General features: G+C 44.1%; 1 protein-coding gene across 1 annotated transcript; it reads left to right on the top strand.

Annotated features, from left to right (window-relative positions):
* The first annotated feature begins 1,281 nt into the window (after positions 1–1,281).
* Positions 1,282–14,779, top strand: LOC124690868 (formin-like protein 7). The gene is made up of 27 exons (XM_047224195.1): positions 1,282–1,449; positions 1,847–2,547; positions 2,741–2,959; positions 3,040–5,102; positions 5,193–5,313; positions 5,413–5,484; positions 5,766–5,864; positions 5,974–6,015; positions 6,420–6,500; positions 6,615–6,665; positions 6,752–6,833; positions 7,388–7,482; positions 8,090–8,161; positions 8,239–8,355; positions 8,546–8,614; positions 8,696–8,762; positions 9,279–9,451; positions 11,510–11,647; positions 11,913–12,321; positions 12,425–12,619; positions 12,718–12,943; positions 13,057–13,183; positions 13,260–13,355; positions 13,500–13,577; positions 13,964–14,024; positions 14,152–14,339; positions 14,505–14,779. The coding sequence occupies exons 1-27, from the start codon at positions 1,377–1,379 to the stop codon at positions 14,631–14,633; spliced, it is 5,844 nt and encodes a 1,947-aa protein (XP_047080151.1). The 5' UTR covers positions 1,282–1,376; the 3' UTR covers positions 14,634–14,779.
* Positions 14,780–15,282: the final 503 nt, after the last annotated feature.

Below are 15,282 nucleotides of genomic sequence, written 5' to 3'. Positions count from 1 at the left end.
GAGAGATCGGTTAGCAAAATTTTACTCATCTAAATTTACTCCCTTCACAAAAGAATGTCTCAACTTTATTAAATTATACTCCCTCCGTTTTGACTTAGTTTACATTCTAGAAAAAATAAGACAAATTAGTGTTGTATTTATTAGTATATTACTTAGATATATGAACAAGCAATTCAAGCTACATTAAAAACTAATTAAGAGAGCCAAACCATGTTATTTTCGATGTTACTGTCGACTAAAAGCTAGAATGCAAACTATTTTAAAATAAATTTTAAAACTAAAATATGGAATATTTTAAAACGGAGGGAGTACATGTAATTCTCTTCTCAACGCAGGAGTACATTGTTTACCCTCTAAATTATCAGTGATCTGAGATGTCCTTATCAACGGCTGAAGCAACACGTAGCAGCTTAATTGGCGCCAATGCTAACTACCAACTGGCGAGGCCCCACCCGGATTCCCGAGATCGCACACCACTTGTTCCTCATCATTCCCTTTGTTTTTATCCGGTGTTTATAAATTCTGTTGTCTCACTTTGATTTAGCGTAGAAATGAGATCACCCAAAAAGATGAGCCAGAAACTGATTATAACAAGATAATTGCTGTGTAAGCCACCATGGTAAACCGACATTGTGTTCTTAAGGCCACAATTAAAAAACAAACAATCGGGCAGATTAATGCGTCATTTTCCTGGCCCATTTCCTGCACCCTTTTGGGTAATTATTAGTTGTACTTGTACAAGTACAACTCCTACACATGCACATTTGAGCTTTATATAGTAAATGGTTAAACACACAATTGGCCAGAATAATTTTTTATCGACAACGCAGAAAAATATTTCATGTCAATATGTGGCCTTCAATGCTGATTTTCTCAAAGCGGAAAACTTTGAAAAGCAAAGGGGCAGAATAAAAGAACATATAATAGGGGATTAACAGCTGCACCCGAAAATAAATAAATTCCTAGTCAAACGCCCACCGCTTCTGGTCGTCTTCCTGCCTTCCTCACCTCCTCCTCCTCCTCGCCGAGCTCCTCTCGCCATTTCTTCCCCCGAATCACCTCCCAAATCAACCGAAGCAGACTCCTTTCCCGTGATCTTCAAGTACTAATCCGAAGTTCACCGCGAGAAGGTTTCGCGGCGCAGTTCTTGGTTCCCCCTCTCTGCGAATTTCCCGCCGTATTGCTGCGGCCAGCGGCCTGAATCTCAAGGTTGAGAAGCTCCTGGAGGCGGAGCTGTCGGCCTAGCGCACCCGTTAGGCCGTGCTGCAGGTCGGCGGTCGGAATCTTTGGCTGGAGTCCAGCAGCTACTTGGTGGAGTTCGTCCGGGCAGACTCGGTCCCGGGATTGGGGTGGGGTTCGTTGATTAGGGCGGCGCCATGGCGCTGTTCCGGAAGTTCTTCTTCAAGAAGCCGCCCGACGGGGTGCTCCTCATCACCGACAACATTTACGGTAACGGACTTCTCTCTCGCTCGCATTTGCCGTTCCTTAAGCTGCGTGGACTACAAGTATCCCATTTATTTACCATAGCTTAGTACAAGAAAAGGTTACGTTTTGATCGATCCGGTACTGGTTGCTAAGCGTAAACACAGTTTAAGTGTCGAATTGAGTTATGGCGAAGAGTAGCAGACGATGATGTCGAGAGATGGAAATCAGCAAGTTCCCCATTTTAGCATACCTACATTTTGCATAAAATTTTAAATTAGGTAAATTCTGTTACATTTTTATAACCTTTCAAATGGGTTCCTTATTTCCTGTTCATCATCGTATAAAATAGCTACATTAAGAATCCAGAACAGAGCTGATTATTAGCATGCTTGACACGTGTAGCCGGTTATATTTGTTTCAGTTTTCGATCATTGCTTCTCCCTGGAAGCACCGGAAGAGGACCGGTTCGAGGCACACACCAGAGGCATTGCAACACATCTTCTGGAAGATTTTCACGATCACTCATTCATGGTCACGAATTTCGGGACTCGGACGGAGGAAAGCCATATATACCGCATTTTATCCGAGTATGGTATGACTGTTCTGGACTACCCAGGCCACTACGAGGGGTGTCCACTCCTCACAATGGAAATGGTCCACTGCATCTTGAAGTCCAGCGAAAGTTGGCTTTCTCTGGGTCAGCATAACTTGCTGATAATGCACTGTGAACAAGGGTGCTGGCCTATTCTGGCCTTCATGCTAGCCGCTCTTCTGTTGTACCTGGGGCATTATTCGGATGAGCACAAGACACTGGAGATGCTCTACAAACAATCATCTTTGCAGCTCCTGGAGATGTTTTCACCTCTAAATCCAATGCCTTCTCAAATGAGATACTTGCGGTATATTTCGATGAGGAATGTCATGCCTGAGTGGCCTCCAGCTGACAGAGCTCTGACATTGGATTGTTTGATTTTGAGGATGATTCCAGATTTCCATGGTCAAGGCGGGTTCTGTCCGATATTAAGGATATATGGCCCAGATCCACTCATGCCCCATGATCAATCTCCTAAAGTTCTTTTTTCAACTCCAAAAAGTAGTAACCTCGTCCGTTTTAATTCACAGGTAATTGTTCTTTTTCTGGTCATGCAATTGAATTTGTTCTGTGCGTCATTTGTTGCTTCCATTATTCCAATTGTTAATCTACAACATTGTCGAATTGGTAGGCTAGAATGTGGATAATCTTTCGAAGTCTGTAGTTCTGAATATAGTTAAAATGTTGCAATATTGATCGTAGATTGACCATTTATGAACTTAGGCAGATGAACTGGTGAAAATAAACCTTCAATGTCATGTCCAAGGTGATGTTGTCTTAGAGTGTAGCAACATGTATGAGGACGTGGATCGTGAGGAGATGGTGTTCCGGATCATGTTCAATACAGCTTTCATCAGGTCAAACATTTTGATGCTTAATCGTGATGAGATAGACATGCTATGGAATGCAAAAGATGAATTTCCCAAAGACTTTCGAGCCGAGGCAAGTATTTAACTTCAGTGGAGAACTAGCTTACTTCTGTTTGTACATGAATTTTTACATGCAATTTGTGTTGATGCTAGGTTATCTTTTCTGACATGGATGCAACTACTTCGCTTGTTACGACAGAGCCTGTGAGTCATCAAGAGAAACAAGGACTTGGTATTGAAGAGTTTGCTAAAGTTCTAGATATCTTCAACCATTTGGATTGGGTAGATGTGGAGATGGATATGGAACTGGACTCACCACCGAAAAGGGTCCCAGTCACTTCCCAAGGAAATATTGATGCATATTCTGCTGATGATCCTGAGACTTTCTTTGATAGTCAAGAAGAACTTAGCTTTGATAATTTATCTGGTGAAATCAACTCTTCTGCCCGTGTGCTGAAGCTTCAAAATCACTTTGCTACGCTTGGTAGCACTGAGCGTAAACAAGCCCCCCTACATTCAAGTCTAAAGGAAGTTCCATCGGAACCGCATACAGTAGCACCATCTAAGGTTACGATTCCAAAGGCTAGTGCTTCATCAATAGCACCGTCTTCTGGTACAGTTATACCCCAACCTGCACCTTCACCAGGTCAGCCACGGCGATTGACATCTGATTCTGCAGTGCAATTTTCATCCAATGCATCAGATGAGAAGTCTAGTTTACAAACTCCAATAGAGCTTGAACCTTCACCTGTTATGGTAAATAAATTAGGATCAACAGCATCCCTTATACCATTGTGCACGCCTCCTCCTCTTCCTCCCCGACCACCCACCGTTACATTAGCTCCTGTTTCCTCTACTGTACCCATAGATACTAGTACAGGTATGATCAGTGTTTCCCTTAGGTCAACCATGCCTTCCCGTTCACCTCCTCCAGAGCCATCAGTCTCTCCACAAGTTTCTGCAACAACTGAAGAACCGGTTAAATCCCAAGAGTCTTACGAAATTCTTAATTTACAGCCTGATAGTTCTACAGCTTCCAGTGTCACCGCATTGCCAGCAGTTTCTTCAATTTCTGTAGTAAGGAAATCTAGCAACAAAAGAGCATCTTTACATCTGGCTTTGCCTGACTCAAGGCCTTCAGTAACTCCAGTTACACTATCAGATCCTACTCCAGCACCACCGCCGCCACCACCTCCTCCGCCTCCTCCTCCTCTAAAAGCGGCCAGTGTGTTGTTTCCTTTGTCACAAAATGAACAAGTGACACGCAGGAAAGAAAAGGTTGCACCACCTCCGCCTCCACCTCCGCCACCTCTTCCACCAGCGTCGTTTTCAAATTCAATTTCTTCCATACCAAAGAAAGCTCGGTCTCCACCGCCACCGCCACCACCCCCGCCACCGCCCCCCTCATTGGTAACCTCATTTTCTTCTCCACACGCACCACCACCACCACCACCACCACCACCACCACCACCTCCACCTCCTCCACTACCTAATAGCCACGCAGTTTCATCATCTCAACTGCACTTCACAACATCTAAATATGCAGTTCCTATAACTTCGACCCCCAACTCTTCACAAACCATTCCAGGGCTGCAAAGATCACCCATTCCACCCCCACCACCTCCTCCTCCTCCTCCTCCTCCTCCTCCTCCATCTCAAAGTAGCTCTTTGGTTTCTTCATTTCCATCCACAGTTAATAGACATCCCATGGCAGCCCCTCATCCTCCACCACCTCCACCACCTCCCCCACCAATGCGTACCATGTCATCTCATGTTTCTGCGCCACCTGTACCTCCATTACGCGTGGTAGTTCCTCGTCCTCCCCCACCTCCCCCACCATTGCGTACCATGTCATCTCAAGTATCAGCACCACCTGTACCCCCATTACCTCCTCCGAAGCTAAGTGGAAACAATATTGCTTCACAAAAGCCATCAACAACACGACTGCCACCACCTCCACCAGGCCCACCTCCTAAGAATTTCTCCAACTCTTTGCCAAGCAAGGGAAGTGTTCTCAGTTCTGCCCCTCCACCACCTCCTACATTATCATTTGGTGCAAAGGGCCGCAGCACAGTCCGGTCAAGAAGTCCTAGAAGTTTGCGTGCCAACCAGCCATCTAAGAGGACACCACTGAAGCCATTGCACTGGGTAAAAGTATCAAGGGCAACACAAGGAAGCTTATGGGCAGATACACAGAAGTCTGATGAAGAATCTAGGTATCAAATCATTTTTTATGACATTCTTTATTAGTTGAATGGCAATGTGTCGAGCACTTTGACATGTTAGTCCATGCTCATATCCACCAGGACTCCGGAGATTGATCTGTCTGAGCTTGAAAGTCTTTTCTCGGTATCCATGCCAAGTACGGAGGCAAAGCGGACACGCGAACGTCCTTCCGTTGCAGCAAAACAAGAAAAAGTTCATTTGGTACTTACATCCATAACTTATTGAAGCAAATTTTTACTACTAAGCAATACGATGAAAACTCAAACAAAAAAAAATTAATGTTGCATTTCTCTTGTGTAGATTGACCTTCAGCGCTCAAAAAATTGTGAGATTATGCTGCGAAACATCAAGATTCCACTGCCTGATCTGATGGTAAGTAACTTCATATTTTAATTGAAGTGATACTATCTCGACATAGAAACTTTGTCTGAGTTATTAGGATTAGGCTCTTAACAGTAAAAGAATTTTGATATTGTTGATGGTCTTTCTGACAGATCAAAATAAATTTTATGTCGCTTGACAAATCTGGTTTTGGGTGTATCGTCACATCTTACAACATCTAGCCATGCTTGTATTAAAGAAATCTCACTGTGTTCCAACTGTGTTTGACAAGTATAATGAAAGTGCTAATGCTGGTCATAATCTTTTTCCAGGGTTCAGTGCTTACTCTGGACGATTCCAGCGTTGATGGTGATCAAGTAGATTATCTGATAAAGTTCTGTCCAACTAAGGAAGAAATGGAACTACTCAAAGTACATTTCAATTAACCGTAGTTCTCTTGGAAATGTCATTATTCTTATTGTCAGAATTTCTTTGCATTGGTTCGCTATAGTTACTAAGCTTTTCTCCTCACCTTTTCAGGGATATACAGGTAGCAGTGAGAACCTAGGAAAATGTGAACAGGTCATTATTTTTCTGACATATCTACTTTTCTATTGTGGGATCTTTTTGGTAACATTTAACTACGGACTGCATAGTTCACTTTGAGGAAGATCTGCACGACCTTAGTGGGATGCCATAGCTAACTGTTTCACATTTAGATAATAAGCCAGGCTGCATCATGCATTGCGAAAATTTTAAGATGGGCACATCATAAATATGCATAATCTCTGGCTGGCTGTTTCTTGGGAAATTGCATGCTGAAATAGTCATGTTTTGCAGTCTCTTCACCATTGCCCAACATAGTTAATGTACTGATAGTCCTATTTTCAGAAGCTCATTTTAACCACTGAAACATAGAATATATTGTTCATTTTGTACAAGATCAAAGCAATAACTTCACCTTTGACTTTCTTCTGTGTTTCTAGTTCTTCTTGGAAATGATGAAAGTGCCAAGGGTGGAGTCTAAACTGAGAATTTTATCCTTTAAGATAAAGTTTCTTACACAGGTCAGAAGGAAATTGCATCCCTGTAAAGTGCTTATCTTATGACTCACCTGACTTTTTCTATGATGAATACAAAAAGTTTAAGGCATTGTTGCATCCATCTTTATGTTGTTTCAGGTTGCAGATCTGAAAAATAGCTTGAATACCATCAATGCTGTCGCGGAAGAGGTACATTGCAGTCAATTGATATATCTTCGGCGCTTCTTCTTTCAGATGTTAATGTATACATTTCATGCATGATGTTATTTGGCCAGGTTAGGAACTCTGTCAAGCTTAAGCGAGTGATGCAAACAATTCTTTCTTTGGGGAATGCATTAAACCAAGGAACTGCAAGGGGTGAGTCAGTAAGCCAAGCTTGAATTTAGCATATGATTTCGCAAATGAATAATCTAAGATGGATAAATGCAGTGCACAGGGTTTTTCATATCGGTCGATATCTTATTTGAATACTATTATATCTGGAAAAAATGTCAGCTAAAATAAATTTGGATCATTTATCGGTGGAAATATAGCTATGGATTAAGAACCGGAACAAGATTACACAACAGCAATTCTGACATTCTTTTTGCAAAATAGGATGGCTAATTTCACCATAGCTAGTGTACCTTCACTCCCGCTTTCTGTAAAGCCTCTCATTCAAGAAAAATCCTGAAATATGATATAAAAGAAATCAATGTAGCTGGATTTTGTTTGTTTGGGCAAGACTTTAAAGTTGTATTCAGAAGTTAACCTGGTAATCTTCGGGAAAAAAAATCCTGGAATCAACATCCAACAACAGTGAAAAGTCTCGATGCTGATAATTTGCTTATAAGAAACCTCATGAAATTTCATAATGAGCTGTTAATACTTGATCCTGCCCTTCATATTTTCTCACAAGTGTGCATTTTCAGGTTCGGCTGTTGGATTTAGATTGGATAGTCTTCTTAAGCTCATTGATATACGGGCACGTAACAACAAGATGACTCTCATGCATTATTTATGCAAGGTATGCCACTTAATTTAAGTGTTTCACTTAACCATAAGATTTGAATTTAGGGGGGGGGGGGGGCTAATTGGTGCGTAGTAATAGAATCTCTGCAGACTTACATATCTGTGTCCCAAAGATCTGATCTACCAGTGTGTACGATCACACTATGATTGTTTGAGCATTATTCAAGGAAGATAAAGCACACCTATGCTAAAGTCCTCCTGTTGTTCAGAAGCAGTAGCTCAGCCACCTTCATTCATTAATGGGCTGGAGAGTTCTGAATTTTCAACCCGAGGTGCTCTGTGTTCAGGGGCTTTTTGCTGTTTCTCATACCGCAGTGACTTCCGTTGCCCCTTTTTTGTGTTTTACTTTCTTCATGTAATGACCATATCACAAGCTGTAAAGTTGCTATTAACTAGATCTGCCTCTGCAAGGTGCTCCACCTATTGTGGGATCCTTCCGATAAAGGCAGACATAAGCCATGTTTGCAAGTTTGGACAAGCTTCTTTACTTTCAGTATATTAATTAATTTCGAGTTCTTATGGCAAAATTGGTACTCTTGTGCCAATCTATGAAAATGTGGGCTTTTGCGAATGAACTTTACCCAAAAATATTGCTTCCCCAGGTTCTTTCCGGGAAGCTTCCTGAAGTTCTTGATTTTGTCAAGGATCTCGCACATTTAGAACCTGCCTCAAAGGTATCATATATCTTAATGCTAGGTCCGTGTTGTGCTTTTGTATGCTTGCTTATGCTTACAGTGTCGTGGAAAAACAGATCCAATTAAAAGAGTTGGCAGAAGAAATGCAAGCAATAACTAAGGGACTGGAAAAAGTTGAGCAGGAATTGGCAACGTCTGAAAAAGATGGTCCAGGGTCTGAAACGTTTTATAAGGTCAGTGCCTCTTTTATCTGCACATATGTTAGGATTTAGATAGTTTACATTTATTATGTGCTTATTGTATAATTAGGTAGATAGGAAAAACTTGAAGACAGCCTCATGCCAACAACTAGCCAGTTGTTTAACTACATTTGTCGCAATATCAGCATATAAGCTGCAATACTGAAATATCTTTTGGTTTCAGAAATTGAAGGAATTTCTTGCTGATGCCCAAGCTGAAGGGAGGTCATTAGCTTTGCTTTACAGTTCAGCGGTATGCCTAGACTACCAAGATGTCAATATCATGCATTACGCTTCTAGTATGTGCTTGTGCTAAACTGCATTTTACTTTCAGGGAAAAAGTGCAGATTCTCTAGCACATTATTTTGGTGAAGATCCTGTACGGTGTCCATTTGAGCAAGGTATTTTCTTCTTAGCTACAAGGCTAGATTGTTTAGCAAATATACAAAGCAAAATATTAATGGGTCCAATAAAAAAGGGAGATAAGGAACGTTTACGTACATGCAAAACATGTGAGAAAAGCTCCATGGATTTGAGAAGTTTGATCCTTCATCATGTTTAACTTTATTTCCAAACTTGCCGCGGTTCGCTATATTTACTAGTATTACCCTAGTGGTTGTATATGCACCAATCTTACCAACACATATACACTTTTGAGAAGTCCCTGTTGGTTTGACATGAAACCATCTTGAGTTCTTGCAAAAAAATTGTGTGTGCCACTCTTGCCGTTATGGCTGAGACTAGAATTATTGCATCTACCAAATATGTAGATCGATACTGTCGACTTTTAGATGCTGTGAACAGCTATTCGATTCCCCTTTCATGGCAAAAACTAGAATCTATTGCATCCACAAAATCTGCAGACCAATGAAATCTGGATGCCCTTAACAACCATGTAATTTCCCCTCCATGTACAGTTGTCTCTACTCTACTCAGCTTCGTGAAAACATTTGAACGGGCGCATGCCGAGAACCTCAAGCAGGTGGAGCAGGAGAAGAAGAGAGCCCAGATGGAGGCTGAAAGAGAAAAGGCGAAGGCAGGAGGTGCGCACAAGAAGGCCGGGTCACCGGAGCCAGGAGTCTCTGACCGATGACTAGCTGTCGAAGCTAGACACAGCATATTTCATTAATTCCTTGACCAAGAACAGTGCTGCAGATAGTTTCACTGTTCTCCAACCATGTGGGAACTGGAGGTTGGGAAGAGAAGCTCAGTACAGAAAGACACACTGTATCAGTGTGATAGTTAGTCTTAATATGACGGCACATTTAGCAAATAGGCTTATAGCGTACTGGCGCTCACTGTCCATAGGGAAGTACAGTTCTTGTATAGTCTGGGAGGGAACTCCCCTGGCGACAGACAAATTTTGTAAATGTTTTCACACGTGTAAAATCACGTACATTTTTCATGCTTCTCTACGCTGTGATGTAGTAGCATTGTAATACTGATCTCTTGTACTGTACGTAACTAAGCAGAAACATTCCCTGTTTTACACCCCTCTGCAAGAGACTGCAGTTTTGATCAATTATGTGGTGTACTGGTGCTGTTGAGCCAGAATATCCAGAGACGTATTCATTCCTTCCTCCCATTTTCTTTGTCTTGTTCTTCAAAGTCCAAGGCATCGTAGCAGACGCATACAACTCTCACACATGAGACACTGGTTGAAAATGAACAACCTCTCTCTTGTACTCAGTTAGCACGCTACCAACTATCGCTGCCTCTCTCCGAGACAGTGCCCAGATCGTTACGCCTTTCGTGCGGGTCGGAACTTACCCGACAAGGAATTTCGCTACCTTAGGACCGTTATAGTTACGGCCGCCGTTCACCGGGGCTTCGGTCGCCGGCTTCCCTGTCATCAGTTCACCAACTTCCTTGACCTTCCGGCACTGGGCAGGCGTCAGCCCCCATACATGGTCTTACGACTTTGCGGAGACCTGTGTTTTGGTAAACAGTCGCCCGGGCCTGGTCATTGCCTGGTAAACAGTCGCCCCAGCATTGCAATATTTTTTCGATAAAGAGCATATATTAATATCGCGGAGATACCAATTACACCCAGCCTCTGCAACAACGCCATGTTCTAATGGCATAAAGGATGCACATAGCAAATAAAAAAAGAATAATTACAAAAAAGAAAAAAGTCCCGCTACAGTGATCCATTTCTTGAAAAAGCAACACTGACACCACCAAAACAACACCAGAAGATCAGCTTCTTCATAAGGCGACGCCTTGAAGAAGGAAACAATGCACAAACGTTGTCGTCGCCCGATCATAGATCTTAGGTCTTCATCCTGAATAAAGTTCTTGCTCTGAAAGCAATGTCTTCAACAGCTAGAGTTTAAATTCTATGTTTGAAACTTTAGTATCTTATAAAGATGAAATATTCTTTCAGCGGAAGACGAACTTTACGTCGATAGCGAGGTCTATGGGATAACTTTATCAATCTCAAGACCAGGTTCATCAGCTGGACTCAATCACTCGAAATTGCTCATAGAGGTATGTTGTGCTGGGTTCATAGAAGTGTAGGTACATATCCGTCAACATCTACTGTTTTGCCGAAAAAAAAGTGGAAAAACAAACTAGTTGTCACACTTTTCGGTATAACTGAACGGAGGTAAAAGATAGTACCCCTTTTGATAAAGAACGGAGGGAATTGAAAAGGCTCCAATCCATCCAGCCGGACTCCTCGACCTCCACGCTATCTCTTCTCCCAGCACGCACACTCGGACAAACTCTCCATTCTCATTCTCAAAAAAAAAAAACAAAAAACAGAGACGATACCCTCACCACAGACCCACACGCCAAAGTAAACCCTCACCGCCATATGGGCCCATCCAACCCGTCCCCACCAGCCAGCCTCACGTACCCACACCCCACGCACACCTCCGCGTACGCGTACCAGACTCCCAGACCCGTATCCGGAGCGGCTGACGCACACAATACAAGGGAACGCCGTCCCGATCGGACGGCTGGTAACGCAGCCGCGGCCGATATATACCTCGCCTCCCCCCGCACGCCAATGGCGTCCGCCGCATCCACCTCCGCCTCCACCGCCGTCGCCGCCGCCTCTCGTCTACTCCTCCGCCGCGCGCCGCACCTCCTGCGCCGCCTCCCGCGGGCGCCCCCCGCGCCACTTTCTTCGTCTCGCACTTCATCGTCGTCGTCGTTCGGCGCCGCCGCGCTCCAACGCCCGCTCGGACACCGCGCCAGGATGGGCCACACTTCCGCCGCCGCCGCCTCTTCCGTGCCCGCGCTCGGGCTCACCAAGGCCAACGCCGTCGAGCTGCCCCAGGTTCGTCTGTTCCCGCGACCGAGTTAGATCGACTCGCTTACAGTAGGAGCGGTGCTTTTTTTGGGTGCTCGGTGAATTCTTCGAGATTTGCTTAGTTGAAACACCGTCCTAGACTCCTAGCTTAGATCGAGATCGGATTATCCGTTTTCCTAGCTAGAACTCCATCCTAGCTTAGATCGCCGATTAGCTCCGTCAGTTTAAAGTCGCTCTGCTTTCACTGATAGTCTGATAGTGAGCTCAACTGCCTTCCTTCCGTGTCCCGCAGGTCACCTTCACCGCCAAGGACACCGACCTCTCCGCCTGGACGGGCGACATCCTGGCCATCGCGGTCACGGAGAAGGACCTGACCAAAGGGTCAGACTCCAAGTTCGAGAACGCCGTGCTGAGGAAGCTGGACGAGCAGCTGGGCGGGCTCCTCTCAGACGTCTCGGCCGAGGAGGACTTCACGGGGAAATCCGGGCAGTCGGTGGTGCTCCGGCTCTCGGGGCAGGGGTTCAAGCGGCTGGGCCTGATCGGGCTCGGCCAGAGCGCGCCGTCCACCGCCCTGGCCTGCCGCGCCGTCGGCGAGTCCGTCGCTTCGCTTGCCAAGTCCGCTCAGGCTGCCAGCGTTGCTGTTGTGCTTGCTGGGATCCAGGAGGAGTTCAGGCTGAATGCTGCCGCGTCTATCGCTTCCGGTACTGTGATGATCCTGCCAAACTTCACCTTTTCTCGTAGTAAAAAGTTATTACGGAGTGCATTGGCTTGATGATGGATTTTCTCTGTTGATTTGACTTGCAGGAACTGTCCTTGGGTTGCATGAGGACAGCAGATTCAAGGCTGAGGCGAAGAAGGTGCATCTTAAGCAGGTCGATATTATTGGACTGGGTTCCGGCCCGGAGGTGGACCAGAAACTCAAGTATGCCAATGATCTTTGCTCGGGCGTGATATTCGGGAAAGAGCTTGTCAACGCGCCTGCAAACGTCCTCACCCCTGGTCAGCACCTCTTCAGCCAGTCACTTGTTTACTGTCCATAGATCACATTGTGGTATTTACTTTATTATCATCGGGGTCCTGACTTGCTGTGCTTTCAGCTGTGCTTGCGGAGGAGGCGGCAAAGATTGCTTCTACATACAGCGATGTATTCACTGCCACCATACTGGATGAGGAGAAATGCCAAGAGCTTAAGATGGGCTCCTACTTGGGGGTTGCTGCAGCTTCTGCAAATCCTCCTCGCTTCATCCACTTGTGCTACAAGCCTGTTGGTGGCAATGTCAAGAGAAAGCTGGCTATTGTTGGGAAGGGTCTAACTTTTGACAGGTTTGTACCTGTTTTCTGCATATTTTGTGGATTATATATGCCATCTTTGATATGCGCTGGGAGCAGTTTTTTGGCTAAGATGTCAATAATAATAAACTTTTGCTGTTTTGCAGTGGCGGCTACAACATCAAGACTGGACCAGGCTGCAGTATTGAACTGATGAAGTTTGACATGGGAGGCTCCGCTGCAGTATTTGGTGCGGCGAAAGCTTTGGCCCAAATCAAGCCTCCTGGAGTAGAGGTACTTCAGTTTTCAGTTACTCATACGAGCAATCTCTTTGCTGTAGCACATTTGCTAATGATTTTCATCTTCGCAGGTTCATTTTATTGTTGCTGCCTGTGAAAATATGATTAGTGGGACAGGAATGAGACCTGGTGACATTTTGACTGCCTCTAACGGGAAAACAATCGAGGTATGTTTTTTGTAACTTCAAACAAGAATCTGCATGATCCGTGCAACACTGTAATAGTGTGATGCTTATCCTGGTTTTCATGGTCCAGTTTGTACACTGGTTTGTATTAGACAATGTATTCATTTGGAAATTATGTTCCTTCAGGTAAATAACACTGATGCGGAAGGCAGGCTTACACTTGCTGATGCTTTGGTCTATGCTTGTAATCAAGGTGTTGACAAGGTAATGAATTTTATTTAGGTTCTTGTGCTGTTCTTACAATTATGGGTACCTTGATGCTTCCTGCAGAAAAACTTTTAAGCTGTAAATAAATTGGATATTTTTGCTGTAATAAAAATAGGTTCATTCTAGCATCTTGGGATTCTACTTTATCTGCTAGGCGTAGGGAAACATTAATTAATTATCTTATTCATGTAATTCCAGTCTGAACAACTGATTGTGCTTGTCATCTCTAGTTAAGGTAATTGGGAACAAGATACTAATAGAGAGAAGTGAATGTTCATGTTGGGAGGCTTTGCCTTCCATTTTTGTAAGAAGAAGAGAAGTGATGTTCATTGTTTTGCTTGTTTGGACTGCTGACTTACTGTAACTATTATTTTGATTTGCAGGTTGTTGATCTGGCAACACTAACCGGTGCCTGTGTTGTTGCACTTGGGCCTAGCATTGCTGGTAAGCTTGACAAAATAGTAGCTCATCAGCTGTAGTAATCTCTGGCAGCTATGTTTTATAGTGCGCTCCCAAGATGGAAGAGTCAATTATCCTGCTGTCTTGCGTACTAAAAGAAATATAACTTCAGGAATCTTCACACCGAGTGATGAACTAGCCAAGGAAATCACTGCTGCATCTGAGATATCAGGGGAGAAGTTCTGGAGATTGCCAATGGAAGAGAGCTACTGGGAAGGGATGAAGTCCGGTGTGGCTGACATGGTCAACACCGGCGGCCGACAGGGTGGTTCTATCACCGCTGCCCTCTTCCTGAAACAGGTATAGCATATGGTCGTCATTACCTACCTATTGTGTGTTTTAATGCTGCGTCACTTGGTCATGGGCTTTCACTGAAGCAGGTTGTATCCTTAGTTCTGCTAGGTTCAGTGATCTTAGTCTTGACAGAGTTCTGACTCTGATGGATCTCATACTTTTGCCTTGCAGTTCGTTGACGAGAAGGTTCAGTGGATGCACATCGACATGGCAGGGCCGGTGTGGAGTGACAAGAAGAAGACAGGCACTGGATTCGGCGTGTCCACCTTGGTGGAGTGGGTTGTCAAGAACTCGTCCTGAATGAACATTTCCCCTGATTTCCATTGGTGGTGACACCACACAGAGGAGAAGAAAACAGAGCAGTGTTCATCCAAAATACCAGGGAAATGATTTTAGTGGCTTCTGGCATGTGAAGTGGAGCGATAGAATAAGGAAAGGATAATGGTGGGAAATAAGTCGTTGAACACTCTTTTGTCAGACTAATTTGTGCCGTGTCGTTTGCGTATTCTGTCCATTACTCACCTCTTTTGCGAATATTGTGTTGTTTCCCTATTGTGCCCATCACTGTTCTGTGTTGTCAAAACACAGCAAATGTTGGCACGCCGTGGGATCTCCTATGCCAAGTTGCTATACACATGAAAAGAAACTCTCAATTTTTCTGTTGAGGAGGCGTGCGTTGCGGGTATAATCTCAAACCATGCTTAGCCAATCGTGTGTGCATTTCGCGGAGGAGTTTTTAGTTTTGACCGGGTTTTTGGTGTATTTTCCTAGCCCAACTTTTATGCATGTCAGCTTGACGTGTATTCGAGGTGCTCCTCCTACCCTTAGCATTCTGCCCATAATTGGATCAAATTTGTATTGGTATGTTGAAGTTGATCTGTAGTATGTGTAACAATGGAAGTGAAAGCTTGTGAAAATAGATTGGTCCAACAGACGGGTCAAACTAAAG

Source organism: Lolium rigidum, chromosome 2 (assembly GCF_022539505.1).
Source record: "Lolium rigidum isolate FL_2022 chromosome 2, APGP_CSIRO_Lrig_0.1, whole genome shotgun sequence".
Lineage (NCBI taxonomy): Eukaryota > Viridiplantae > Streptophyta > Magnoliopsida > Poales > Poaceae > Lolium > Lolium rigidum.
The sequence above is the reverse complement of the archived record's forward strand: the minus strand, read 5'-3'. Positions and strand labels throughout refer to the sequence as shown.

Bases quoted from the DNA above. Each gene is read 5' to 3' on its own strand.
- LOC124690868 (XM_047224195.1), top strand. From the start codon at position 1,377: ATGGCGCTGTTCCGGAAGTTCTTCTTCAAGAAGCCGCCCGACGGGGTG. The intron at 8,162-8,238 runs GTATCATATATC...GTGGAAAAACAG, and splicing joins ATTTAGAACCTGCCTCAAAG to ATCCAATTAAAAGAGTTGGC. The intron at 14,025-14,151 runs GTAAGCTTGACA...ATATAACTTCAG, and splicing joins ACTTGGGCCTAGCATTGCTG to GAATCTTCACACCGAGTGAT.